Here is a 27,244-nt window from a genome sequence, read left to right as displayed (position 1 = left end):
CTGTAATTGAGATATCACGTGCAATGATTACCCTGATTAAAGAAGACGCGTCGCGTCGAGCGATATTCGCTTGAGAAGTTCGAGATTTGAAAAGAGCGACCGAGAAAAGAGTATTCGTTCTGATTTATGCCAGCTTGACCTATTTTCATGAGCTCATATGTCGCGGGCCGGCGACAGCGAAGGTGACCGCAACAAGTATAATAGCAACAATGAGGTTTCAGAAGGCGTAGTAGCTGTTAACCCGAGTGCGATTGTCTTTCAATGTCTTTCATGTCTGCAGATCGTTGCAGATAGTACTACGTGGGTGCGGGCAACTCCTGAGCTAAGGACGTTTACATTGCAATGTGAGTCTCCCATGTGAAGTTGGACAGAGCAAAAGTAGCTGATAGACTTGAGAATAGCTGCGCCGGCAGATACAATTACAATATCAGACCAATTGTCGACGTCACACGACGGCCATGATTTAGGGAGTACCTATGCGTCATTTTCATGCTCCAATTGCACGCACATATTGGGGAAGATATATCGTACCACACCGCGCTATCTGGATGACTTGCGGTATGTCTACCTAAATGCTATTGCCCATGAACAAGAAAGATCTAACACTTCGTCTGTAGAGATTACTTCACCTTCGACGCCTCTGCGCTAAAAAACTATCAAATTGGATCTGACGAACCAGCGAATGGGCCTCCACCTGCAGACTCTGATTTTGCGATTTTGAAGCCGGAACCTGATGCCGTTGCACAGCGGTTAGCTATTGTATGCCAATTTCAATAATCTGTTGCACGCTTGCACTAACCAATCACAGATGGAGACTGTGATCATGGCGATGCATGATGAAGTCGAACAATTAAAGTCGGAAGTCGCCTCACTTCGCCAGGACATGGCTGTAAATTATGACAGCGATGCCAGAAGACGACCAGGAGCTACACGAGGTAGAAAGAAAGCGTAATGTATCAAGCGCAAATCTGATGAATACTGTAAAGTAGTGTTGTGTACGATTATAGTTGTCAGCAGTTATGCTGACATATATGTACTATATGATAGAATCCATAAAATTACATATATGCAGATTTATTCCCCGATCCGGATGACCTTATACAAGAGAAGCCCAAACTCCAAATGACAGAGCAACGCAAAGCATGTCTATATAAAGATCCAAAATGCAAAGCAGTTCAACATTGGGTCCGAGTTTCACTGCGATTCATGATCACTAGGTCCCTTAATAGCAATGAAGCTAACACCAGCTCTAGCCACTTTGGCAGCTTCAAGCAACTGCTGATTTTCCGTATCCGTCCATTTAACCGAGACCTCATCCCACTTCTTAGTCTTGAACTCCTCTGTAAATTGTGTACGCAAAGCGTTCAATCTAGACATTTCGCGAGGATCACCGGAACCTGACATGATTATCATAGCTGTAGCAGGCGGTATGCTGTCCCAAATTCTTTCTAACCTCTTGTTGAGATTGATAAGAGAAGTAAAGAACTCGTCGTCGCTCTGATTTGTATTTTCGTCCGCAACGATATTAGAGTCTTCGCTAGTGCCATTCGTACCTAGGATCTTGTCGTCTCTATTTTCTCCTAATTTTTTTTCACGTCTCTCTTTCTTTAGCCCATGATATGCAACCCATCCTCTATTAAACTCCACTTCCCGCATCCTAGCCCAGACAAAGTCATGTTGCCCAATTGAGTCCACAACACCACTCGCGACCTCCTCATCATTCTTGCAGCCGACAATAGTCCGCGCATCTGTCCCATGCCACTGCGCTGGATTTCCATAGTCAACGACCACCCCACGCCCATTCACACCTCTAGTCTCCGCTCCTCTCGAAGTATTCACTGCAGCGCGCGCCAATCGTCGCAGGAGCGGCTCTGTGCTGGGGACACATGTTCCGAACTCCATGCCTTTCTCAATTTTCAGTTTGACGAGGTCGATGCATGTCCGCGCGTCCTCAACTGAGTCATGACCGTTCTTGAACTGCTGGATTTCTTTCTTAAGGAACTTCTGCGCAAGCCATTTTAGCGACGGTTTGGATGGCAGACCGCGGGAGTGATGGTAAATGACTGACGTATCAATAACAGCGGGATGACGAAGCTTCAGTGCCTTGAGATCATTCTCAAGCGAGTGACCAATCAAGATATCGCCCGAGAAAATAAATGATGTCAACCGTTTTTGAACGTCTGAGAGTGAGGTTGACACGTTTTCAAGCATTTTAGCAGTGATTCCAGAGTACTGTGTAAGATAATCGGTAATAGTATTATCAGGTAAAACCAGCTCATCCATAACGACCTCCCTATTCCAATTAACAACTGTGACCCTCGCCAGGGCCGACCCATGTGTGGTCAAGCACATTTCGCAATCAAGGCCATATACTCTATATTTATTCTGTACCAAGATTGTTCCTTTTTGCTCATGAGCGACATCACCAGGTCGGGGAACAGTCTCGACCCAGCCCTCTGCTAGTTCCTGTCTATCGTCATCGTCGGCAACAATTGTAGCAGAGTGAATAGGGTAATCCCCATCCACAAATTCTTCAGCAGACATTAGCAAGTTCTTCAAAGGAACGTTAACTGAGCTATCAACTGCGTTCACTTTTGCAGTACCGTTCTTTTGCAGAGAATTTTTGTCGGCTTTTGGTAGCGGCGAGTTCATAAAGGCAGTCATTGGCGAGAACAACTTGGTCCGATCACCTGGAGCGCGTGTCGGCCATAAATGTCCAAAATGCTCCCGAAAGAATGTCAATTCTTGTGGCATTTTTGATGCTATTGCGGACATGGAAACTGGTTGAACAGCGTCTAGTGTGACCCCGAACAAATCTGGTGTTAAACCGGGCACAAGAATGGTTGCAATTCGTGTAATTCCGAGTTTGTTCTAATAAAGTTAATAATTCCCTCCCAGTTTTAGCAAAAACATTCAAACTCACGTAAATGCTCAACCATTTAGGAGCAACACCGTCAGCCAGGATCCACAACACCAAATCTCGTAAATCCTAAGAGAATTCACTTGTTAATGGTGTCCCATTCATATTACTATTTTAGAAAAATCAAACGATTCGTGAAATACTTACTGCAACATTTATCTTATCTTTAATCGCAGACGGTTCCACATCGAACGAAGGGAACAACCTCGACCTTCGTTTCTCCTTCCGCTTCCTCTTCCTGATTTCGGACTTTGGAACCTCAAATTCCCCACCATCATCGTCCATATGGCCAGCATTATTCGGAGCTCCGTTATTTAGTACGCAGCCAGAGCTGCCGAATCCAGTCTTTAATTTCTTGGCGCCGACACTCTCTTCATCGTTCGATTGCCGATTACTTGCCAAAGGCGTCTCCGCATTTCCATTGTTACCCATGCTTGCCTCGTCATATGCCGGCGTGCCAGTTGCTAAAACCGCCGACATCTCCCTTCACAAATAACTTATCTCTCAGGGATTGTATACCCTCAAATAAAGCTACCCGAGACCACTTCACTTCCAACGACTTCCGAACGAGAAAAGTTATAGCTGTAAAATCTTAAAAAATTCAAAATTTTCTCGGTTACTCGATTTCCCAATGCCTTTCCCAATTGTCCCAACGTCCGTCCCAACATGACCCTAACCCAAATTATTTTGAGTTTAACTTCTGTTTTACCCACTACTTTGTTCGACTCACATCCAGATTGCGTTTTTGGCCTGATTCACCCAAGACGTCCAAGTTATTCGTATTTATTCTTGAGAGATTCTAAGATGTATGCCGATCCATACGACGATCTCGCTAGGGAGGTAGATTCGCAACTGGCGCTTCTTCGCCCACAATGCCAGTCCTATATTCTCTCTCTTACATCTCCGTCGCCCTCAGCGGGCCCTACACCTGCCACACCGACATTCGAGAATTTGACTTCGACACTCGACGAGCTTCAGCTCACGATCCAAGATTTGCGGGACTCTGTCAACGCGGTTGAAGCGTCCCCTGAGCAATTCGGGTTATCCATGCATCAAGTTTCAGAACGCCGCGCGTTTGTGGACGCGAAAGAAAATGAAATACGACGGATTCGAACACAAATAAAGGATGCGTCGAAGAGCGGGTATAATCATCCCGAATTTACTAGTGTGCAGATTGATGATGAGGGTCAGGAACGCGGTGGCATGCGGTCTGATTATGAGATGGAAATTGAACGGGAACATCAGGCACTGTTGATCCAGGATCAGGACGAGCAGTTAGATAGTGTGCTCAACACTGTACAGAACCTGAGAGAACAGGCACAGGTAATGGGAACTGAGCTACAGGAACATGTTGATCTGTTAGAAGACTTAGATGAACGGGTCGACCGAACTCAGAATAAGATTGATTTAGGTATGAACAGGGTTAGATGGGTACTGAAGAAGAATGAAGAGAAGGCGTCAAATTGGTGTATAGGAATATTAACAGCGGTGCTCTTTTTTCTGCTACTGGTTGTGCTATTTGCATGACCGTGCGATGTATGTTGTCTTGCATCAGTGGACGGCGTTTTGCGTTTGGGAGATGAGTTGTCATATAGTGGGTTTTATGATAGTTACAACGCATATAAATTAGCTAATTCGATCAATCTCCTATGTACTATCTTGATCCGAGCGTTAGATCTCGTTTACAGAAACAGTACAATCGTTAGCCGGTCCTGCCAACACCCTCGCTGCGCATCAGTCCGCTCACCTTCAATTTGGTCACGCTCATTGTGGTTTTAGAAAGGGAGAATAGTCATCAAAGGTATGCAACAATCTCTACGGCTGACATTGTCAATCCTCATTGTGCATATGACTGCCAGATCATTTTTATTTGCTTAAGCTACGATACAATTCGCTCCTTTATATTATACACTAAAGTTAGATCATAGGCTAATGTTACATAAAACAGTTACGGTGTTATCTAGAGGGAGCCGATTAATCATCCAAAATGACACACGGTAGTTCACCAGGGGAAATGTAGCCCTTCTGATCTATATTTTCTTGACGTCGCGCTTTCTCCTGCAAGATCGTCTAATCTATCCTGACAGTTTTACATATCCGTTGCGACGAGACCCATGTGGATGAGGATACGCGTGAAGCCTCGTGAAGCCTTAAAGGCAACACAATGCTGTAGACTAACAATTTTATGGATCAACGTAATACGAAACTACGAGTTTGACGAGCTTTCGATATCGAAAGATGAAGTGCGATTGACCAATAACGTAGTTAATACAGTGAGTCCATTAACCTATTCCGTGCAACACTCGAGAAACATGTAAATATACAGATATACATCATACCAAGAACCAAAGTCAATTAATACCCATCAACAGCAAAAAAGGAGAAAATGTAAAAAGGGCCTAGTCATATGTACAGTAGTAATACACGATTGTCAAACAGTCATCTATACAATTTTAGAATAGCGCGAAGGCGACGCCGATAGCAGCGCCCACGACAATAGTGGCTGTAACACCAATACTACGAGAGGACGAGTCATAAATGGTGAACGTAGTATTGTAGTTACCAGTGACATTACCATAGCTAGAATTGTTTCGGTAGTAACCAGAGTCAGAAGAGTTGTGTGCATAATTATAAACACCAGAAGCGTTTGAGTGGTAGGAATACGGGTTGCTGTAGTTGGTATATACAGCGTCAGCATCCTCCACGGTGGAATTGGTGCCCAAGGCCATTGGAACCGCAGTTGTAGCGACACTGCGAGCAGTCGTCAAGGTTGCATCAGCCGGAGTATATCCCTGGAAACGGGGGTATGTAACGGTTATAGTATTGTCAGTATCAGTCATGACCGTATGCACAGGAAGAAAAACAGGGATCGACGTAATCGAAGCGGCGGCAGCCTGATCAAAAGCCTCCGCAGGGATACGAACTTCGGCGACCGCAGTAGCAGCTGGCGAAAGTACCGCAGGCTCCGGGGTTGCGAAAGGAGCCGATGTGGACTGGGTCACAGGAACAGTAGTCGTCATAGGAGCAGCGGTCGCAAAGTACGGGATGTAGATACTTGTCTCTTCGGAGGCAGCAACACCATAGGTAGTGTCTTCCGAAACGTCATAAAAGCCCAAATGTTCTTCCTCGGACACAGCTACAGGATCATTACTTGTGGCTGAAGGGATGTCACCGGTAGGAGGTTCGTCAGCAGTAGCAGGCTCTTCAGCAGCAGCGGGTCCTTCAGCAATAGCATGCTCTTCATCAGCAGCCGACCCTTCCTCAGCAGCCGACTCTTCATCAGCAGCCGACTCTTCATCAGCAGCCGACTCTTCATCAGCAGCCGACTCTTCATCAGCAGCCGACTCTTCATCAGCAGCCGACTCTTCATCAGCAGCAGGCTCTTCCTCAGCAACCTCTTCCTCAGCAACCTCTTCAGCATTTGCTGGCTCTTCTGCCACAGGGTCCTCGACAACGAAATAATCATCGTCTCCGGAATCAGGGGCAATCTCCTCTGTGGCAGGGTCCTCGATAACAAGAGAGCCGTCGTCGTCGAAATCAACGACAATGGCGTCGTTATCATCATCTTCGAGGTAGTCCGGCTCCTGATCGTTTTGAGCACCTACGGCGAGCTTAGAACACACTTCGTTGATAGTAGTGGCGATCTCGAGGAGAAGTTGCTGAATAATGTTAGCAGATATCGATTCCGACTGGGAGTATAAACAATGTCAAGCCTACTGACCGACTGTGGACAAATGCCATAGCAGGACAGCTCAAGCTGAATTAAAGCTCCGCATTGACAATCTTTGTCCTTTGGATCACAAGCGAAGAAAGATTTTTGGAGCTCGTCCACACAGGCGGCAACGCCGGATATATGCTGCACACTGTTAGAAGAAGTAGCACGATTCGAGAAGTGGGAAATCAACGAACGCAGGGAAGCTGGTCGGGCTCAAACAAGACACGAAGTCTGTTAGATGCTGAAGCAATTGTTGAAACAGAGTCAGGATATTCAGAGACAGCCAATACAGGCGCGAATGCAAAGGCCATGGCGGCCAAGACAGAAGAAATGGGGCGCATTCTGTAGGGAGAACAGCACTCACAATGATTCCGCACAGGAGATGGTGCAGTAGCAGGAGCTGATAAAAGGGTAAGACACGCGAGAACAAAGAAGGAGAGGAAAGAGTTGAGATGCAACGGAGAACGAGATGACGCGAAGAACTTTGACAGATCGAAAGAGTGGAATGGTTTGTTGTGGGAAGCCTGCTTGGTCAAGTTGAGAACTAGTAGCAAACAAACGGAAGTAAATTATAAAATTGGTAAACAAGGTGGTCTGTCAAAGTTACACAAAGGAAGGGTTTCGTATTCGGTGGGTAACATATAGGTTGCGTATTTTGATGCAATACATTGGCCATCCGAAATAGTGTAATGGCTAGCACGGTCCGCTCTCACCGGGCAAATCGGGGTTCAATTCCCCGTTTCGGAGATTTTTTTATTTTTTTTATGTATAGCAAATTGCATGTGTTATTTTATTATATGTGACGTAGGGAAGCGCGGTGAGCATTACAATACCATAAAAACTTCAACGGGAAGTAACTGGTTGGTATCACATTCCTACGATGGGTGGAGCCGCACAACGTGTGAAAAGCACGCGCTGGAGCGGTTCCTGACATATAGAAACGATGGCGTACCGATTCGACTATTGCAGTTGCACGTAGCGTTAAGCCCATATATATATTTCTGGGGCTATCGGATGGCACGCGATTTAATGGTGGCAGAGGGAGACAGACGCAAAGTTTGCGAAGTTGATGCAGACGAAGAAGCAAAAAAGGTGCCTGACGCTAGCAAAAGGCCACTTCCCGCGTGCGTCTGTGGACACCACTTGCCGACTATGTACAACAAGAACGTTCAACCTAAGACTGCTGTAGATCTATTCTAAGGTTTTAATATGTCAGGTAATTTAGTAGATGGATCCAAAATCCTTCGTTAGGAAGAGTAAGTTGCAATGGGTTTACCCGGCATCGTGCGGCTGGCCTGCAAATAGCGTCGCTAAACTTTGATGTGCGTCGCCTGCCGGTTGCCGAATACGGTTCAGTTTTTTTTAGCAGCCGCAGTGATGTTACATCATAGCGCCAGTTAATGCCTAACTACATGCTGGGCCGCAGCGACTGACGCCCCCGCTGTGAGAGTACCGACCTGCTCGCTACCTAACTGTCCAAAGGCTCCCGCTGCTCAAACCCTTCCTCACCAATTACACACTCTGCCTCTCTCAACATGCAATACCGTCTGGGCTCAGCTCCGCACCCACTCTCCTCCGAATTTTGATCATCTTGTCGGGTTTCTCAGTCTAAACTCAATTCATTGCGTTAGCACAGCACTTGTGCCGCCATGGCTGCTTTCACAAACTATACAAGTAAGTTCATTCTTGCTTTATGGATGTTCGTTCTTTGCTAACAAATATGTAGCCTCATCGGTCTTTTCAACCTTCTCCTCGAGCTCTCTGTCCACCATTCTCACATCCTCGACAGTCTCATCTACAGGGTCTACTACCCGTTCTACAACCTCTAGTGCTTCCTCCTCCACTGAATCTACACAATCTTCATCCGGTTCGACGACCAGTTTCGACCTAACGACGTCGACCTACACATCACAAAACCAAATTGTTACTGTCACCATAACGCAGACGTCCGACGTCAATAATAATGGCAGTCCCACCACTTCCACCGGCCGCGCAGTGTCTTCGACGTCAAGCTCCTCAACTTCATCCTCTACCCCCACTATTGCCGGCTCACAATCTCACTCATCCTCGTCGTCATTATCAACGGGTGGAAAAATAGGCGTAGGCATTGGTGTTGCTGTCGCTGTTATTGGTCTCGCGTGTTTACTACTCCTATTGTTCTTGCGCCGCAAGAGAAAAGCGCGTGCTCGCGCTGCGCGTCTACAGGAAGTACAAGACTATGGATTCAATCCGAACGACCCATCAGGTCCATATCAGGGTGGCAATAATGCTGGTGTAAGCGGCAGCAGAGGCTTTGGCATGTCGGAAGTTGATGGAGCTGCCGCAGGTGCGCTGGCAAGCGGGTACAGAGGTTGGGGACCAGATTCACCCAATCCCAGCGGTGGTAGTAACAATCATACGTCGAGCGTTGCCACACGGTCACCTTCTGCTCCTACGGCAACCGGATTATCGCCCGTGGCGAGAGCTCCCCAGCACGCGCTTACCGACTCTGACACGTCCGCGTACGATTTGCCGCCGCCAATACCACCTATGGCTCCGCGGCGGATGCAGGCGAGAAATAGTCAGCAGTTTGTGGGACCATCGGCTGCTCATGCGAGGAGCAGTTCGTTCCCACAGCTGAACCCGTCGCAGACGAGTGGCAGCGTAGCTAGCTCAGCTAGTGGGACATCGGGCACGAATGGCAATGGTAATGGTAATGTTAATGGCAACGGCAATGGTAATGGTAATGGCAACGGCAACGGCAACGGCAACGGCACTGGGGACCATCCCGGCCGTTACAGCCCTCCACCGGTGCTGCGGAATGTTGCGGCTAGAAGGACGATGAAAGTCGAAAGCGGCCAGAACACCGGCATATCTGCTAATTTTTGATTGTCTCTTTGTGTATTGTTTAATTTTCCGATTTCTTGATGCATTGTATGATCCACATGTTCGGCTGATTATAGGGTTACGGTATAAGTTTGTGTTTTGCATCATTTTAATCTAATGATGTATGTTGTTTCGACTTCTGTATCGCTCCTGGTTCACATGTTTGGAAGTGTTCTATATCGCATTTGATACATCTGTCGTAATTAGGCATATACTCTTGGCATTTTTGTACAACAGACTTAGCTCATTTATGTATTACTTTGTTTAGTAGATCGATACTTAATTAATACTCTTGCCATCAGACTTTATCACGTTATGTTCGGGGCTCTGCATATTCGTCACTGGTATGCGTGTATGGGACTCGTCATCAAAGATGTGAACCGAGCCGCGAACCGTGTGGCGTTTAGCTAAAACGACTAATCGAGTGGATTGCAGGCGCGTAACTGCCTCCAGAGGCAGATTGCATGAGACGGCAAAAACATTGGACCCAAAATTGTGTTTTATATTGCGTTGAGGCGATTGTGAAATGAAACTAAACTTGTTAGACAAGAGGCTGAGGCTTAGACGGGGTTAAATTAAATATTATGTAACTTTGCGGCTAAATTTTGTTGGTATTATTTGCGGACTCGTCGTTTGCGACCATGCTTGACGCATCTAGTCTTGCATATACTCAAGACCGCATTTTGGATCCCATACTTGTCGACGACGTTCGCACAACGGCACGAAAGCAAATTACATTCAACACTAGTTAAGCCTAAATCATCCAATTAACTTAGCGATTTCTTGCTTCACCTTCGCTCTCGCTTCCGCACTCTTTTGAACGGGTCAGTATAGGCTGACCCACACCTTCATCATCTGCGTACTACAGACTGGAGACAGCATCTTGCTAATCGCGAGAAAAAGCCATGCAATAGCTTCCGCCCAGCAGCCACGGCGTATGACAGTGGTCCTACGTGCTCCTTGACGTGCTTGGTAATAGCCATCCGGCATTAGTTAGAGCAGGGACTATACGTAGCTGCGGAGATCCGTATCGAGCAACAGAAACAAGTTCATTTAAGCGAATAAGACGAGTCAATGGCCTAGACATTTATCTTGGTTCAGAAGCAATCAGGACTGTACTAGAAGACTGCGCACGACCCGCCACGGAATGCTCGCGCGCGGAAACGGGTGCAAGAGCGCGTGTGTCTGGTCGCTAGTCTCGCGGGTTTTGGGTTATCAACAATTTTCTTAGATATCATTTATAAAGCTTTCTATTGAACGGTAAGAACAAAAATATAAAGTGACCGTATAACAACAAAAGAGAATACAGAAACGAATATCTTAGGTATCAATTTGCATTCATGGATCCTAAATCCATGCCTGTGACGATGGTTGACTCGATTGGAATGGATATTAAAAAATGCAATTACTACGAGGATACAAGACTGCCTACCCAGGACGCTATGAAAGCAAGGGGGATACCCTACTTGGAAGAGGAACACTAAGGCAAAATAAACTCAAAATATCGTTCTTCTGCTGTCGTCTGCATGCATCTTCTGAGCAAATCCACATATGAAATTACATCAAAGGGAAGACTACTGTCCGGGATATTGCCAGCTTTCAAGTCCTCATCCGGAACAAAATCACTAACTTTAAGGCCAATCGTTTTTGGGAGACTGTTACAAGACCATGCATTCTGGAGTAGCTGCTAAACCAAATGTGAGGCGGTATGGCCTCCAGAAATTCAATCACTGACACTACTCACGTATCTGATAGGCTGCTTCTTGTTAGCTCGCCACACTTCAATGAACGCTTCCATCAAGTCTCCAACCCACTTGTGGTCGCGGTATACAATAGAACCATAGTAATCTTGTGGCTGATCCCTAATCATAGCAGTAATACTGCTACACATCTTCTCCATTTCTGCCTCGACATATCCGACACTCTCATTCAGAGTACCAGGATTGCGAAACCGTGGTGATTCATCAAGACATACAATACACAGACCTTAACATGTCGCCCTTCGATCCACTGATCCTTGTTCCGACAAAGTGCAGTATAGTCCTGGCTATACCCGACCTCAATAGCGATCATGATCTTAGAACGGCCATCAAGAGGGGTATACACGATTGTTCCGTCTGCCTGTTTCTTGCTTCTGGAATAGCTGCCATAAGCACCCTTGAACGTGGTAGATCCAGCACTGTGAATTCTGCGAACGAAGCTGGCATCTGCTCCATGACTATAGAGATAATCCCGAGCACCGTTCATGAACATCAGCCCGAGCTCCAAGGCTGGCCTTCGTGGAGATCGCGTGGGACAGTAACCACAGTCGCTATCTCGGCAGCACTGTCGTATGCCAAATACGGATACCTACAAAGGTTAGTTACTGATATGACGACCAATGCATATCGAAGCCCATACTTCTGATCCTCTGAAATGTTTTCCGCTAATCTTATCTTAGACCAGCATTCCTCCAATTTCAAATACTGGCAGCAAGGGAGATGGAAGTCTAGTCGCTGTTCTGGTAGATTATTCTTCAACAGGTCAAGCGCCGTGTCGTAGTCTGAATGCCCGTCTCTCTCGTTTTTCTGCGGAGACTTATCCATCGACACCGTGACTGATGTCGTGCTCGATACATCAGTCGGCGTCCTAGAGAAATCGGGTGAACTGTCCAACTTAGAACGCCTCCCGCGATCCACGTCCGACTGATCGCTAAGTCCAGGACTCTTAGTGGCCGTCGATCTCGCACGCGAAAAAGATCGGCGGCGAAAGTTCGAGCAACTATTGTGTCCAATGTTTAGAGAACGAATGCAGCGAAATGCACAGAAACTTGTGAAAGGAGATATAGTCGTGGATCTTAGGGGTGCTAAGGTATGACTGTGGGGTTGAAGGCTAATGAGAGCTATCATTGGTTTAGGGCCGTTGTAGATTAAACGCGCAGTTCAGACACCGTTGCGTCACACCACAGTCTCATTAAGCAATTGACCCTTACCATCACTAAACAATAATAATGGGAATTTATAGACGGAGCATGCGCTAAGCCTGTTTCGTCTTGCATGCACTAGCGTTAAGTACATTTTGCCCTAACCCGGAATTTCCCATGTGCCTAGCTAAACAAGCGCGATTAAAGAAGACGCGTTGCCAAATCTACCGATTCATGGAGAGTAAACCAGCCATTCCTCTTTGGGACTAGTTAAAGGTACACTTGGGGTATCAAATGGATGGCATGTGCGTGGTAACTGACGTTGCCAATATAAGAATGATTGGACAGGTTTTGAAGCCGTTCACATCTTCCCTCTCTCCGGCGAAGATTATTGGTTGCAGAACGGATTCTCTCGATGGATTACGAATAGAATGGGGGGAGTGTGATACGGGGATAAACTAATGTCAGAATGGGCTGCTTATGCAGTCAAATATCCATCGAAAATTTGATGGGTTTCATTTCTGCGTCAACCCAGAAGATGTATATAAGATACCTGTTTCGATGAAGATCCTTTCAGGAGAGACGGGACGATACTTGGCCCTATTTGCCGAGATCCCCATAATGAAGATATTGCGAGAGATGAACTCCTACGGTGGCACTTTCGTCAAGCAACGTTAGCCAATATGTGGGGAGGGGAGCACCGATCTTTGGATCCTAATGGACCAGAAGCAGGCAGGAGTATGGAAGCAGAGCTTTTCTCAAGGTTGAATGGGCTACCCTTCGCTTAAGCGCGCAAAAGCCTAGTTACACACCCGCAATTGAGCCATTAGAGCCACGGCAGATATTATCACTATTTTTATAACCACTGTGCACTCGCGTTATGGATGATTTCGATATACATATGAAAAACTAAACGACGACATATACATACTTTTATATAACGTAAGGTATGGGGAACCTGGTCATATGGGGAACCTGGTCACAAAATACCCCACTCGACTTTGCCAACTCTATATCTTATAACATGGGTTATAATTGACCTTCTAAAAGCGATCAAGTTGAAGAAAAGATCAAAAACTTATTCAGGCCCTGGAAAAGAATGATAGAAGTACTGCCCATCGCTTTGAAGTTCCTAAGTCAACTCTCATCGTTCGAATGACTGGAGCTAAGTCGCGAAATCAGTCTCACGAGAACTATCAGATCCTCTCGAACGCGGAATAAAATACATTAGTACGATGGATTACACGTCTTACAGCGACGGAATCCTCTGCATATATCCAGTGCTTACAGTCACACACAGAGCATTGTCGAGAACGTCGATACTCCCCTTGATACACGCCATTAGCAACGTTACAGTTTGTCGCTACATTTGATCTTGATAACATAATTGACATCCTTGGAATTCAGCACTCTACTGTAGCGGACATCATACACTGCCAGATATCCTTCGCAGCAAAGACTGGTGAGTGATAGACAGTTAGAGCGTTCATTCTTTTCTCGATCGAACTGACCTGCTACGTAAGAGCAATTGGAAAAAAAATCGTCCCAACATATGGACACCCATTAGGGTCCAGATAACAGCCCCATGGTATTCTGCGATATTGACCGAGAGACTATCATTTTCTGCTCTAATGCATTGATATTCTCTTCCCAGCCATTAATGCATGTTCAAGTCATTACACTGTCCCCTCACATGTTCCTGCGGGATTTCACCGAGGGCTAAGCATCAGGGAGAGTGACGGCAGTCGGCAGACGACTGACTAGGGGCGTTGCTTCATCGCCGTTCTCTCCCTCTATTCCCGTAATCTTCGGTTCTAGTGTCAGATAGTGTCAGATATAAATGTGCTCTAACATTGCAGGGACGGGTATATGCAGACTACAGTTCGGCTGCGATTGGCTGATTAATTAATTAAAATTGATTACTCAGTGCTCGTGCCCTAACTTAGATGGAAATTTGGTAAATTGTTTAAATATGCAAAAGGAGATTGACTAGTGCTGGTAGAGGCGGCAAAATCTTGGAATGTGGGCCTGCTACTCTATGACAGTTCAGTTTAGGTCTGACTGCCATCGCCCATCGGTGCGGTGCTCACAATCCAAAGTATGAATCAGCTTATTCAGGACTGCAATCTCCGTCGTCGGAAACAAAATCCGGGTGCAATAAGTTCGAAGCCGCTAAACTAACTCTCTTGAGGAAGTCACGAGCTATTGATGTTCTCACTTTAACTGTTGAACTTACCCGACATCCGACAGCAAGTCGGCTCGCCCGACCAACAACAAGCGTGTGACTAAAACTGTCTCTCCCCATCACAACCCAAATTCAGCGACGGTTGTGCGCGCGGAAACGTTGGACCTTCCTTGCCATTACCACTAAGGCGCACGATTCTCACTTTATTATCACAAGACGATAGCTCTGCAGAATTATTTCTTTTGCGAAAATCGACCATTGAAGCTTATATCGACAATTGTTGGCGGGTTCTCTTTTGGGGTCCGACCATTGTTCGGGATACGGCGCATCAAGGTGCGATTAGCGGGACATCGGCCTCTATGAATTTACGCGACTGTCACCGGTAGCAATATTGACATCACGATATATACAGGCTACCAGCATAGACACACGCAATGGCGACGAGTTCACCTTCAGAAGAGCAGTTGAGCCCGAATGTGCAATCGTCACGACCGGAAATAAATACCACGTTCACGATAACAGCTGCCAGTTCGGAACACGAGCTACCTTCGACATGGCAGCGTGAATATAATACCGCTGTCTCTGCGGGATTGTCGTCGCTCGTCTCGACATTTGTCGGATTTCCGTTTGATAGCATCAAGACGCGCATGCAAGCATACCGGTTCCAGTCGGTGCTGGACTGCGTCTTGGTTACGAAGAAAACTGAGGGAATTAATGGGTTTTTCAGAGGTGTTGGGGCGCCGATGATTTCAGTTACAATTGTTCGAACGCTCAGTTTCTCGATATACGCGCAATGCAGGGCGACATATACCGACGCTTTGAATCGGCTACTCGGGGAAGGATATGTCGTGGATCCCTCAGGTCCAGTACTATTGACGCCGGAGCAGAAGGCGACGCCTGGACCGAATTTATTACGTGCTTTGCCAGTGTACTTTATGTCTGGCTTTACCGCCGGCGGGTTTATCGCGCTGTTTTCCTGTCCGTTCGAATTTACAAAGCTGTCCACGCAGATCGAGCTCCTCATGGCCCGAGCCACACATGCCGCGCTGCTAGACGCAAGCCATACGGCGCCAAAGTACGAGCCAAAGGGAACGCTCGAGTCTTTCAAGGATATCATACGGAAACGCGGAATCTTGGGGCTATACTCCGGCTTCCGATATCACTTTGCTCGCGACGCGCTGGGCACATCGCTTTATTTTAGCGTCTACGAATCATCCAAGCAACTCTTCAGCATGTACAATCCGAATGGGGGCCCGCCAGGACCACTCGTCATCGCGATCTCTGGAGGCCTGTGTGGAATTTTCTCGTGGGCTGTGCTGTTTCCGCTGGACACTATGAAGTCTATAGTCCAACGCGACATTTTGACGCGGCCGCCCGGAACTCCAATTAAAAAGCGTCCGTTCCAGTTGTTTAATCCCCGGATGTACCGTGGATTGGGAGTGTCGATTGCGCGTACGGGGCTTGTCAATATGACGTTCTTTTCGATATATGAGCAGTTGTACAAGAAGCTGTGACGTGCTGCAGTCGACCTCATATCAGGCTGTGCTTGGTCGTCTCCTATGCATTAAGCAAATGTTGGATATACTATACTATCATATTGTTCCACCACGTAGACTTCTCAGTTGCGCTTGTACTTATCGTCTTAGTTTCTGCATTTTCAGGTGTGCGTCTGGTTGTTGTGGGATGTATGTCATATAGAAGTGCTTGGTTTATTCAATTTTTAGGATATAAGGGTAGAGGTTAATTAAATAGCATAGTTGAGACCTGTCCAAGAAAACAGAAACTCGTGCCATAAATCCAATAATCGTATTTCTCTTCTACTGAGAATGATAGTACCATCGTCAAGCGACTAACTTGTTATACCACGGCTATTTCTCGTCGTGGACTAGATGTCTGGTTTGATACTTGCATATTCCGCAATTCACCCAATGTCATTTGGCGAAGATGCCGCGGAATCCGATGTATCCGCATTTCTAGTCTGGCGCGTAATGATTTTGCTGCTGCAGCGTAATTTCGTCGTAATGATTCTCGTCTTTCAGCTACTATTATAGATATCAGCATGAATTTTTAATCCCCTGACAAAAAGGGCCATACATTCCACTTTTAGTTGATGAATTTGCTCCTCTTTGGGCGTATTAAATGTTCTCATCATGACCGTAGCGTTGGCGTCATACGCACTTCGCTGTTCGCGTCCACTCCGCTGTCGGGCAACGGACGACTGCGAGGCAGGCGAATCTCGCAGCCGCGGCGACCGTCTGACAAGTGGGGAGAACGGAGGTGCAGTAAGACTGGCATCCTTCTTACCATCTACCGCACGATAGTCAGGCGAGTGTGTTGTCCCAGGCGCCATAGATGTTCGTTTGAGTGATTTCTCTGGTAGTGCAGGCACATTTTGTTGCCGCGAGGGTCCTAATTCGTTTGCGTCGACGGCAATTGATGCGTCTTCAACTTGTGATGATGTATTGGACTGTTGTGTCTGAGACTGAGTCTGGCGTTTGGTAGCGCGCTGGCGACGTCGTAGTGCTGGCATGGTGATGATGGTGAGTGATGGACTGAGAATAATAACAAGTCGTGAACCAGAGTTGGTGCGGCGCACTTACGTTTATGTACAATGAGTTGCCGAGACAACAGCGCATACGAGCCGCACATTGCTTGTGGCGCACGGGAAACACCGCCATAACCTCGTGTGTGGGCAAATGTCTCGGATTGGCCGACAGAGTGTGGCTCGAATGACACAAGCCCCTTCTATTGGACAGCAAAGTGGATGAAACGAGAGGATCTCATCGCATTTGCGCCCTGCCAGTTGCATGCACTAGCCAAGCCAGCAGCTTCCCCAGCGACTAAACAAGCATCTCTGAAGAGGCAACCTAGCAGTTGTAACGTCAATTAATCTCTGGTGAGTATACATAGTGAATTATGGCGGAAATAGGTACTAACCGCGCTTCATTCACAGCCATCGTTCGCTGTTCATACATAGCAATAACTTACGCGTGCAAGCATCGGCCACCTGCACATAAACCAGTTTGTCTGACCAGTGACCGCCCCGCCTGTGGCCACACGACCGATCTCTGTAATCCTACTGCGCCAGATCAGTTAATACAGTCTGTCTCTGCCATTCCCCTTCCAGCTATGACGTCGCCTAATTATTCTGGCCTCTAAGAATTCTGTGGCATAACCACTGTTCCGTTCTGCAGCTGTTCCGATCTTTATTGGCCAACCACATACAGATACCGAATTCAGCTGACAGGCAACTATCTCTGTACCGCGGTGAGTACGCAATTGACGACGCGTGCGTGCAATTGAAAGGGTACCAATTGCCATCAGTTTGCACTAACGACGGTAATTCGTGGTGGCATGGTACTGACGCTACTTTTCATAGTATCAGGCTCCATAGTACCCGAGCCTTGCCTTCACCCTCTAACCCGTCGGGGTAACCTGCCTATACACTTGGTACACGTCGGTCCCGCGTCACTTACCTGCCCCGCTGTCGTTTGAGTTACCTACCAACCAATTTCACCGAACATCGACCATCGGCCCCGCAACACAATAGTTCGGCCATTATCGACCAGTTAAACACCATTCTAGCTACAACTTCATAATTAATACTCGATTTGCTTTTTCAACGCCAATATCATTATATTTCAGCAATCGGGGATTTGGCTAACATTCAGCTACTCTCTCAATGTATTTAGAGTGATCTGCTGTATATCATCTGACCGGACTAATTCATGATACAGGAAATTCGGCAAGTATTTGGCCAAGCGACAGCTTGAGCTACCGGAATATTCGAACTACTTTATCAATTACAAGGCTCTAAAGAAGGTATATGACAACGCCCTCAGTTGGATTGGTGATCTTCCGACTGAAATTGCTAACATTGCGCTACAGCTGATAAAATCGCTCGGATACGACCCAGAAAATAAAAATGCCCGACCAACGGATATCGAAACAACATTACAAGCACATAAAGTCACATTCTTTTTCAGACTGGTATGCTCTATGGTGCGAATTGATTAATGAACTAAGCTTATCTATACATCAGGAGCGAGAACTCGAGAAAGTAAACGCGTTTTACTTGCAGAAAGAAGCTGAAGTGCGACTCAATTCCATATTGTTAATAAATGTTGTGGTGATCTAACTGTGTGTAGTTAAAATTGCGCTTAGCATCGTTGCTGGAGAAGAAAAAAACCGCAAAATCAAAATTAGGTGCCGTGTTGAAGACTTCGGCAACCTTTATAGCATTATATGAGGGGTTCTATCGATTCAGACGAGATCTGGATAAACTGGAAGTAAGTTTCGCAATTTTCTTGTTGTCGTTCTGAATGCTGCTGACTTTTGTATAGCAATTTGTCGAGTTAAATGCAACGGGATTTTCAAAAGTCCTCAAGAAATGGGATAAAAGATCAAAATCGCAGACAAAAGAACTTTATCTATCGACAGCAGTCGAGGTACAACCAGTATTCCATCGTGAAGAAATTGCCGAGCTCTCAGATTTAGCGACGACAAGTCTTTTGGAATTAGAGGCATGGGCGGATGGCGAAGATATCAGCTTTGATCATAAACTCGCCGATGCGTCACAAATAGAACGAACAAACGAAGAACTCGATTCCGAATTTTTACGGAACGTCTCCCGCGAATCAGAATCTTCCATTCAGGAGTGGATCACGAGATTGCAGCAGGCACCAGATGCTCATGAGCGAATTACGAGAATTTTTCTACAGTCTATATCTGGTGATGCTTCGGATACAACGTTGCGCGCTGTGTACGCCACCGGTGCGGTCAACTTGTCCGCTAAGGATGACGTGAATGATAGGACCGTTTTGCATGAAGCTGCTATCGCTGGCAGAGATATCGTATTGGACTTGTTGCTTTCGCAGCCTGACACAATGGCATTCGATGCTTCTGCGACTGATATATATGGCCGGACCCCGCTACATTATGCATGCATTCACGGACGAACGAAAATGATTAAACCTTTACTGGCATCAGGTGCCCCGGTCGACGCGCTGGATCAGGATAATTTTACAGCTCTGCTTTTCGCGATTTCCCAAGAGCATGCGTCATGTGTGGAAGAACTATTATCGCGTAATGTGCGCGTCGATCCGGCTAGTGAACAAGATTACATCCCTCTTAACATGGCTTGCCAGAAAGGACTGTATAGTATCACGGAAATGCTCCTGAAGTCACATGCTGCTATTATTGCTGATGCAGAGGGCTTATATCCCCAGCACTTGATTGCACAGGCCGGGCACTTTAAGCTAATTTCGTTATTGAAAGACCACGGTGCAGACATCAACATGGTCGACAAGCTGAATGGATGGATAGCACTCTTTTACGCTGCCAGTGAGGGTCACGTGGAAACTGTCAAGGCACTACTCGAGGCCGGTGCAGATCTCACGTTCGTGGACAAGAAGAATTTATCTCCTCTCTATTACGCTGCTTGGGAAGGCCATCTCGATTGCATGCGTCTATTGCTTGATGCAGAAGGCTCGCAGCGATCAGTACTGGCGGAGCCTGCTACTCCTACTACCACTGCGAGTATTGCAATTAATGGCCGAGCTACCGTGCAGTCTATTGAAGAGATGCCACAAATTGCGAGTGTGGTGGATTTGGAAATGGCGGACGTTGATGCTATTCCAGATTTGTCGCTCCCTCCTCCAATCTTGCCTCTACGACGATATGGCCACAATTTTTTGGACAAGAAGACGTTTGTCGAGATAGTCTTTGATACGCCATCTTCTCCAATTTATGGGGCGACTGGCCCGTCAGCGCGTCGGTCCTCATCGTCGGCATCGCCATCCAGGGTGAGCCTCGGGCAGCCACTACCGACCACGCCACCTCTGCACCCGCCGGTGAAGTTCTACTCCAATATACCTGCTGCAAAGCTCACAGTCTCATCAAAACTGCTTGACGTTATTCCGCGGAGTTTACTTCTCCCGTTGGCAGATGATTCCCGCACGTTGTCATTCCAGATCGACAGTCTAGACCAGTTTACCATAGATTTTGAAGTCTTTCCAACATTTGGATCGCGTATCATTGCTAAAACGAACGCGCTGTCGCATATTTTCAAGACCCCCAGTGGTAGTGGACAGTGCACGCTGCCATTATTTGATCTCCGGTTGCAGGTCATCGGAGACTTGACGTTCAAATTTAACGTGATCAAACCCTACCAAGGTGTTCCACTGGAAATCACAAATTTTGACGTGTACTGGAAGAGTACAAGTCAAGTTGAATCGATCACGCCTACGGCGCCGTCATCGCTCTCGTCTGTGATCGGTACGGAGTCTGGTCCCGGCGGGGTTTCGAGCAGCTTGCAGTCCACGTTTTCGTTATCGTCAAACGGTGGAATGGCATCTCAACCTGGTTCATTTAGTGGCCATTATCTTCAGCAGACGCAGGTTCATGCGTTTGTAACTGCGTCGTCACTATCGGGATGCTATGCTCGTGTCTTCGTGCAGTTAACAAAGGATAACGTTCCAGTAGTATACCCGTGCTGGACTCTGGAGGTCGAGGGAATTGGTATCCCGCTGTGCAATATAACGTACACTCAATTCTTGTCTCTTGGAGCGTGCGATCCCGCGACACCGAAGTATAAGGATAAAGTCCGCTCCGCGACCCGCGCGTCTCTTGCGTTCGAGGCGTTGTACCTGTCGTACTTATCCCTCGCCGATGCACTTGCACTGTTGCCGTTGGAAGTCAACCTTGATTTGTGCATCATATACCCAACCGACGTCGAGAAGCAGCACCTCAATGTCACTGCTGCAATGCCGGATTTCAACACCCATGTTGACGCCATCCTCAGCGTCGTGTTTGACCACGCTCGGAAAATCCGACAAATGGCATCTTCCGCGTCACCATCGAGTACGAACCGGAACAGGTCTTTGATCTTCAGCTCACATCATCCGACCGTGTGCACTGTCCTGAACTGGAAGCAGCCTAATTATCCCGTGTTTTTCTGCGTGAATTTGACTGAGACGGCGGACGAATTGCGGTTTACCAGCGCGCATGATTTGCCAGTGCAAGGCGTGGAAGATCGACGGTGTAGCTCGTTGCGGGAGGCGACGACCTTTGCAAGTAATAATAACTTGATGGGTTTAATTTGCGCGGCGCGATTGTTGGTATGTCCCATCTCTTGTGCAACGAAAATATTGAATGCTGACGTGGCTTAGAATATTGTGCCAGCGCTGATTGAAAGTATTCGTGTATCGGGTCTCGTTCTCGTTGCGCAGAATAGTAAATTCGATAGATACACCGGCGGTCCAGGAATTGACGGCGTCCGCGATGATCAGGTACTTGAATTCAACGAGACCATTGATATGTAATGTTTGTTGGGAACGAGACCATTGATATGTAATGTTGTTGGCTTCGAAATTGTACATATAGATTCGGAAGTTACGTGAGCTAGACGATGGCTAGAGCAATGGATGCTTTTCGTTGTTTGTTATTTGTTTGTTTGTTTGTAATGCAGATATTTGAGCGGGAGTTGTCTCTGTCATTGTTTGCTACAATTAAGTTTGTTATAATGAAGGCCGATTTTGTATTAACACGTTTTTGTATGGTACGACTTCTTATGTGTTATGCTATTCGGAGATTTTAGGCAGTGCTTATTTCATCATAATACAATTTTACGCATCAGCTATTTACAGGGAATCCACACTACGCAGCAGTCCTACTTTCCAAGCAACGAATCTCCAGCTTCGTCTTTAATCAACGGTCTCTCATCCTCAACCATCAGATCCACACGTCGGCCATCTTCGGCAATCAACTCCCATGCTACCATCTCAAATGGCTCGCCCTTTGTACGTCTAATACTTTTAAAATGCAGCGTCGCGGGTATTTTCGCAGATCCGATGACTTTATAACTTAGATCAACGCTCCCGTGTAGGAAGTCGAGTGACCCAGATATCCAGGGAATCGCGTCCTTGAACCGTATGTTTGCGCCGAGCAGATCGCGCGCGGCGGGCGAACGGCGGACAGAGTACAATGTCGAGGAGACTATTGGGGACTGTTGGCGTTCGTAGTTGAAGAAGCCGAGTGAAATGATCGCCATTACCGAGAAGAAGATGGTGTAGTAGCCTAACAGCCGTGGGGTCCGCGACTGCACATCTGCTGAGTGTCAGAGGAAAGACCCGTGATGGAGAATGGACTTGGACGAACCTGGAAGATCTCTATCGACTGTTACCTTGAACTTGGGCTTCTCGGGACTTTCGCTCGCTAGAGGTGAAACAGTGTCATTATTCCGATGTGCAGAAATATGGAATTGACGTTCCCGTGCAGCCTTAGTCGCCATACTTCGTTGCCGAATGCAATTGTGCACAGCGAACTGAATTCGCAAAGGAAACTGCCGCCGGAGTAACGGCGTCCGATAAATTATCGACATATCGTAGGGTACTCTTTAATAATTGCTTCTAGACTGATATTTGTTGAACAACGGTAATGGGACTGCACAAACTGGTGACCACGACACGGAATAAATAATGCACCAGCCACATCTGGCTAACGCCACAACACCATCGCAACCCACAGCCCGAAAAAGTTGGAGTTACAGTTTTTCTTCGTACTTAAAGTCCCACGGCGGAGGTCCATCAATTGCGACGCAAACGCTCTGTGAACAGGATGGTAGTCAGCAGAGTTATGAGCACGCAGCGCGGCATGCTATTATCGTCTGCCCGGTTCATATCCTCACGGAGGATATTCTCGACGAGCACGTCGTCTCTTCGCGAACTTCCTCCTCTCTCAGAATTCGTCTCCTCATTCACAACTCGCCACATCGAAGAGCCAGTCACTACAATGCCGACGGAAGTGCACACAGACATCACGACTACAATCCCTATAGCACCAGCCGACTCTGGCCACCGTCGCCTCAAACGGTCCGAATTCCCGCTGCCTGTCCTCTTCGACTCACCCGAGGCGGCTTTGTCGAGGAAACAATTGCCGAAACGAACAGGCACTATCGCGTTCAAACGCGGCATGATGTCGGTTTTCGACGAAAATGGCATGCGGATCCCAGTCACAATTCTCCAGATTGATCGGGCGCAAGTGACGTACATCAAGACCATCGACCAACACGGTTATTTCGCAGTGCAAGTGGGCGCAGGCGCGCGGCATGCAAAGAATGTCACAAAACCTATGTTGGGGCATTTCTCCAAAGCGGGTGTCGCGCCGAAGAAGATTGTCGCAGAATTTAGAGTCAGGGATGAGAGTGGGTTGTTACCGATCTCTCATGAGATCACGGTCCAGCATTTTAAAGAAGGGCAGTTTGTGGATATTCGGGCGCGGAGTAAAGGTAAAGGATTTTCCGGTGTCATGAAACGGCACGGGTTTTCGGGTCTGCCTGCGTCTCATGGTGTTTCCGTCTCGCACCGTTCGGCGGGTTCGACTGGTCAGAGTCAGGATCCGGGTCGAGTGTTGAAGGGCAAGAAGTGAGTGTTACGTCTTACTGCATGTGCCGGCCGGCGAAACTAATGGTTATAGGATGGCTGGCCGTATGGGAGGTGACAATGTTACCGTTCAGAACTCGAAGGTTGTCAAGATATATCCCGAGTTCGGATTGGTCCTTGTGAAAGGTTAGTTTGCTGGTATGTCTTGCAAAGCACGTTTCTAATTAAATTTGTAGGTCCTGTACCGGGCCCTAAATACGCGGCAGTGTCTATCCAGGATGCACTAAAGAAGTCTGACGTCGAGTAAAGGACTACGATTATAATTTTGATTCGGGGTTTGTATATTTTGTACAATTGTATATATGGTATCATTTTCACTATTTTAATGCCCAAAATACAAGTAAATCAGATATGTACCGTGCAGCGTAAGGTGTGCGATGGAAACAAAATCGTAACATTGGCATGCTCAATAACGACAAGAAAAACAATAAATCCCATTTCAAGTGATGAGCTTCGACGAATGATCAATAATAACTTTATGTCTATCGCTCAGGTGAATATCTATTTCAGATCATCCGATTCATGTGCGAATCGCACTTGCTTCTTCGTTTCCTCCGACGCAGCCTTCTCCTCGTCGTCGCTATCACCAATAAAGAATGGATCCTTGTCCGGAGTAGGTTCAACTGCCGTCAACGGCTCCCATTTGCCTGAATTTCGAATTGGAGACGCAGGTGATTTTGTCGCCATGCTGCTGCGAGCTGGCAGTGGTGCCGAGGATGTGTACAAGTCCTCATCGTCCTCCAAAAATGGTCCGCGCGACGTCGCCTGTGTAGGTGACCGCGTCTTGTACAATCCTGGGTTCGCCAGAGGTCGAGCTGGTTTTGGTGGCGGCTTACTCGATGACTTTGCGTCGTCGACCAAATTCAGATGAGAAAAATTGCCGTCGAGTTCGGTGGGATCATTGTCATACGAACTTTGTCGTGCGATACGATAATTATACGATGCCGGTCGTGCGGTGGATGAATACGCACGTCCCGAGCCCGCGGTGGCATAGTAATCTGTCCGCGTGTCGTCGCCGTCCAGCTTCTTCTTGAAATTCGCGACCCACTCGTTTACCCTGGTCCTTGTCTCATTGAATCCCTGGACCAGGTTGTCCTTAATAATAGGTAAATCATCGTCAAAGAAAGACCAATTTTTGTCGCTGTCACCGTCGTAGTAATCACTGTTGCCATGTCCACTGTTCTGAGACCGTCTGTACCGCTGATCTGAGTTCTTTTCGTAAGATGAGGCACCGTCTCGTTGAGGTACCGCTTGAGATCGTCGCGATGACCTGAGCTGGGATCCGCCATTTAATTCCTTTGCCAGTCGTCGGGCATATGCTTCATCCGCCTCTAACTGTGTGTTTGGATTGGGTTGCTGCTTCTGAGCCTTTGGACGAGCAGGTAGGTCCGGCTTGAACCCGGGATCTGACATGCTCAGTAGCGCGTTGAAGGCAGGATGAATCTGGCCTCCACTCGCAATCAACACAGCCTTGATGACGCTTTCATCGACATTCGGGAACGCTTCTTTTAACGTCTTATGAGCCTCTGAAAAGGGCGAAAGAGGACGCGGCGGTCGGGCCGGTGGCGGCGTCTCGGTTTCTGTATCAGCTATCTCGCCCGTTTGTGTCGCTCCAGATTGTGAATGTGCAAATTCCTTCACAGCAGTCGTCACAGAAGACGTCCGGTCAAGCTTCGGGGAGACAGGCGCTTCGGGCGACGAATTCAGCACGTCCGTCATCTTTGGCCGATCAGAACTCGGCGAAGTCGGCATCGATGTGGCAGATGGCTCTGATGACATCAAATCTTGATCTTCGATCGTCCTGTCGCCATTCTCGGGAACATCAGTATAATCCGGTAACGGCTCCGGCGGGACCTCCTGGAGCCTTTCGTCAGCGGAGGACATTTGTTGTGTAAATTATGGATGGCGCTAATAAAGAAAGTTGGATCCGAAGATGGATACTCGTCGCAGGTGAAGACTGATATATCAAACCTATGTACACTGGTGTCACGTATCTATTGCGAAAAGAATTGGATTATAATCCTCGCCGTAGACACTGTCGATATGACGAAGCAGAGATAGTGATGACGATTATGTGAGAGGAATGCATGGAACGCAACAGGCGTAAGGCCGCGTAAGACTCGTCAACGGAGTCTGGCGATGAGACGTGGCAGTTATGGACTCAATTGAAACGACGTTGCGGTTTCATGGTGCAGAAGCGGAACTAGTTTGACTGGGGTTTGTACCTCTAATTCAGCTTGTTGCTCGGGTTAGCTTACCTAAACCAGTTGCGGCTGAAGTCGGAAATAGGAGCGATGGTCTCGTTGGCCGGCCGGATTTGCTGCTGCAGTCATCTAACTTAAACAAATGCGCCGTATTTGTTCGCAGCGTGCCAGTCGCAGCTAAAGGTTGGAAATATACGATCAGATCAAGTTTTCTTCAACAATGCCGCTGATGCTGGGCGGTCACCGAGGTTTGATAATGAATCGGCTGTTGACAGAGTGACGTGAGCTCAGGGTGCCTTGGCTATTAATCTCAGTATTGGGCCAACGCCAGAACATTTGGCTTCGGGTGTTAACTTCGAGGTTTTTATGAGGTGTAAGGGGATCGATCACCAATGATGCGGCGCGGCGCACTTTGGCCGTTTGTCAATCACCTGCATAGTAGACTGGATGAACGATTTGAGTTGGTGGAGTCGCATTAAGGCAGTAGATACCTAAACTTTAGACTCTTGCTTTTGGGCCATAGAGACGATAGAAATGGGATTCTATGAATTTGCAACGTCAACAGTTAGCCTACCGACCGACAGATTGTGGATGATCTATCGTGTTCTCCGTAACAGAACACAGAGTTAAATTGACGTAATAAAATAGCAGCCGATAAAATGCTCATAAACCGATCTATCGACACCGTTCTCTATTATCTACAAGAGTTTCTGCCAAGTACTTTTGATAATTTCATTTTAATTCTATCAAGACGGGATTCGTATTCTAGTGATCGGCTGCGATGTAATACAGCTGCCCGCAGTGGGTTCTAAAGCCACCGGCAGCAGATTAAGCACAGTACTTGCACAGAGGTCAATTAAGCCTCATTTAGTTTTGTAGGTGGTTTTGTGTCCTTTCGTTTTTGGGGCTTCAAGTCATTACTTTGTTTACCTCGTGTTTGTTTAATTGTTTATGCCTTAGGGCCAATACCATTCTAATCCGGCAATCTACATGAGGCTGGAAGCCGGCCCAGG

At 47.2% G+C, this 27,244-nt stretch overlaps 13 protein-coding genes and 1 non-coding gene across 14 annotated transcripts; 9 read left to right on the top strand and 5 right to left on the bottom strand.

Moving 5' to 3' along the window:
* Window positions 1-89: 89 nt before the first annotated feature.
* Window positions 90-1,073, top strand: V1508DRAFT_421709 (yippee zinc-binding/DNA-binding /Mis18, centromere assembly-domain-containing protein). Its single transcript, XM_066940914.1, has 4 exons — window positions 90-344; window positions 402-558; window positions 618-759; window positions 809-1,073. The coding sequence occupies exons 1-4, from the start codon at window positions 158-160 to the stop codon at window positions 950-952; spliced, it is 630 nt and encodes a 209-aa protein (XP_066794395.1). The 5' UTR covers window positions 90-157; the 3' UTR covers window positions 953-1,073.
* V1508DRAFT_204186 (uncharacterized protein) lies at window positions 1,040-3,532 on the bottom strand. The gene is made up of 3 exons (XM_066936218.1): window positions 3,068-3,532; window positions 2,924-2,989; window positions 1,040-2,871 (listed from the first exon to the last, which is right to left on the bottom strand). Exons 1-3 carry the CDS (start codon window positions 3,398-3,400, stop codon window positions 1,195-1,197), a joined length of 2,076 nt encoding a protein of 691 aa, XP_066794394.1. The 5' UTR covers window positions 3,401-3,532; the 3' UTR covers window positions 1,040-1,194.
* Window positions 3,533-3,724: 192 nt separating this feature from the next.
* V1508DRAFT_398863 (uncharacterized protein) lies at window positions 3,725-4,447 on the top strand (the record flags this gene model as incomplete). Its single annotated transcript, XM_066938230.1, has 1 exon — window positions 3,725-4,447. One exon carries the CDS (start codon window positions 3,725-3,727, stop codon window positions 4,445-4,447), a length of 723 nt encoding a protein of 240 aa, XP_066794393.1.
* A 1,600-nt stretch (window positions 4,448-6,047) lies between these two features.
* Window positions 6,048-6,808, top strand: V1508DRAFT_204177 (uncharacterized protein). The gene has a single exon (XM_066936217.1). It carries the CDS (start codon window positions 6,154-6,156, stop codon window positions 6,619-6,621), a length of 468 nt encoding a protein of 155 aa, XP_066794392.1. The 5' UTR covers window positions 6,048-6,153; the 3' UTR covers window positions 6,622-6,808.
* A 502-nt stretch (window positions 6,809-7,310) lies between these two features.
* On the top strand, window positions 7,311-7,382 carry V1508DRAFT_t71. Its single transcript has one exon. It is a non-coding gene; the product is annotated as a tRNA-Glu (tRNA).
* Window positions 7,383-8,071: 689 nt separating this feature from the next.
* Window positions 8,072-9,803, top strand: V1508DRAFT_440780 (uncharacterized protein). The gene is made up of 2 exons (XM_066942274.1): window positions 8,072-8,309; window positions 8,362-9,803. The coding sequence occupies exons 1-2, from the start codon at window positions 8,285-8,287 to the stop codon at window positions 9,501-9,503; spliced, it is 1,167 nt and encodes a 388-aa protein (XP_066794391.1). The 5' UTR covers window positions 8,072-8,284; the 3' UTR covers window positions 9,504-9,803.
* A 1,177-nt stretch (window positions 9,804-10,980) lies between these two features.
* Window positions 10,981-12,085, bottom strand: V1508DRAFT_405499 (uncharacterized protein; the record flags this gene model as incomplete). Its single annotated transcript, XM_066938700.1, has 5 exons — window positions 10,981-11,184; window positions 11,245-11,422; window positions 11,476-11,762; window positions 11,798-11,849; window positions 11,901-12,085. The coding sequence occupies 5 exons, from the start codon at window positions 12,083-12,085 to the stop codon at window positions 10,981-10,983; spliced, it is 906 nt and encodes a 301-aa protein (XP_066794390.1).
* Window positions 12,086-12,696: 611 nt separating this feature from the next.
* V1508DRAFT_405498 (uncharacterized protein) lies at window positions 12,697-13,190 on the top strand (the record flags this gene model as incomplete). Its single annotated transcript, XM_066938699.1, has 4 exons — window positions 12,697-12,714; window positions 12,738-12,842; window positions 12,871-12,914; window positions 12,980-13,190. The coding sequence occupies 4 exons, from the start codon at window positions 12,697-12,699 to the stop codon at window positions 13,188-13,190; spliced, it is 378 nt and encodes a 125-aa protein (XP_066794389.1).
* A 1,831-nt stretch (window positions 13,191-15,021) lies between these two features.
* Window positions 15,022-16,101, top strand: V1508DRAFT_398859 (mitochondrial carrier domain-containing protein; the record flags this gene model as incomplete). Its single annotated transcript, XM_066938229.1, has 1 exon — window positions 15,022-16,101. One exon carries the CDS (start codon window positions 15,022-15,024, stop codon window positions 16,099-16,101), a length of 1,080 nt encoding a protein of 359 aa, XP_066794388.1.
* A 77-nt stretch (window positions 16,102-16,178) lies between these two features.
* Window positions 16,179-17,599, bottom strand: V1508DRAFT_463138 (uncharacterized protein). The gene is made up of 3 exons (XM_066942861.1): window positions 17,188-17,599; window positions 16,682-17,110; window positions 16,179-16,629 (listed from the first exon to the last, which is right to left on the bottom strand). The coding sequence occupies exons 1-3, from the start codon at window positions 17,234-17,236 to the stop codon at window positions 16,445-16,447; spliced, it is 663 nt and encodes a 220-aa protein (XP_066794387.1). The 5' UTR covers window positions 17,237-17,599; the 3' UTR covers window positions 16,179-16,444.
* Window positions 17,600-18,176: 577 nt separating this feature from the next.
* Window positions 18,177-22,083, top strand: V1508DRAFT_204033 (uncharacterized protein). Its single transcript, XM_066936216.1, has 7 exons — window positions 18,177-18,271; window positions 18,325-18,409; window positions 18,476-18,577; window positions 18,630-18,680; window positions 18,736-18,876; window positions 18,931-21,705; window positions 21,757-22,083. Coding segments are annotated over exons 1-7 (3,309 nt in total). The 5' UTR covers window positions 18,177-18,269; the 3' UTR covers window positions 21,910-22,083.
* A 99-nt stretch (window positions 22,084-22,182) lies between these two features.
* V1508DRAFT_421676 (cytochrome oxidase complex assembly protein 1-domain-containing protein) lies at window positions 22,183-23,039 on the bottom strand. The gene is made up of 2 exons (XM_066940913.1): window positions 22,745-23,039; window positions 22,183-22,693 (listed from the first exon to the last, which is right to left on the bottom strand). The coding sequence occupies exons 1-2, from the start codon at window positions 22,965-22,967 to the stop codon at window positions 22,257-22,259; spliced, it is 660 nt and encodes a 219-aa protein (XP_066794385.1). The 5' UTR covers window positions 22,968-23,039; the 3' UTR covers window positions 22,183-22,256.
* Window positions 23,040-23,377: 338 nt separating this feature from the next.
* Window positions 23,378-24,274, top strand: V1508DRAFT_357913 (mitochondrial 54S ribosomal protein uL3m; the record flags this gene model as incomplete). The annotated part of the gene is made up of 3 exons (XM_066937046.1): window positions 23,378-24,009; window positions 24,062-24,153; window positions 24,204-24,274. The coding sequence occupies 3 exons, from the start codon at window positions 23,378-23,380 to the stop codon at window positions 24,272-24,274; spliced, it is 795 nt and encodes a 264-aa protein (XP_066794384.1).
* Window positions 24,275-24,528: 254 nt separating this feature from the next.
* On the bottom strand, window positions 24,529-25,911 carry V1508DRAFT_398854 (uncharacterized protein; the record flags this gene model as incomplete). Its single annotated transcript, XM_066938228.1, has 1 exon — window positions 24,529-25,911. One exon carries the CDS (start codon window positions 25,909-25,911, stop codon window positions 24,529-24,531), a length of 1,383 nt encoding a protein of 460 aa, XP_066794383.1.
* Window positions 25,912-27,244: the final 1,333 nt, after the last annotated feature.

This window comes from Lipomyces doorenjongii (assembly GCF_038497915.1).
Source record: "Lipomyces doorenjongii strain NRRL Y-27504 unplaced genomic scaffold V1508scaffold_45, whole genome shotgun sequence".
Classification (NCBI taxonomy): domain Eukaryota; kingdom Fungi; phylum Ascomycota; class Lipomycetes; order Lipomycetales; family Lipomycetaceae; genus Lipomyces; species Lipomyces doorenjongii.
This window is presented reverse-complemented; position numbering and strand designations above follow the sequence as displayed.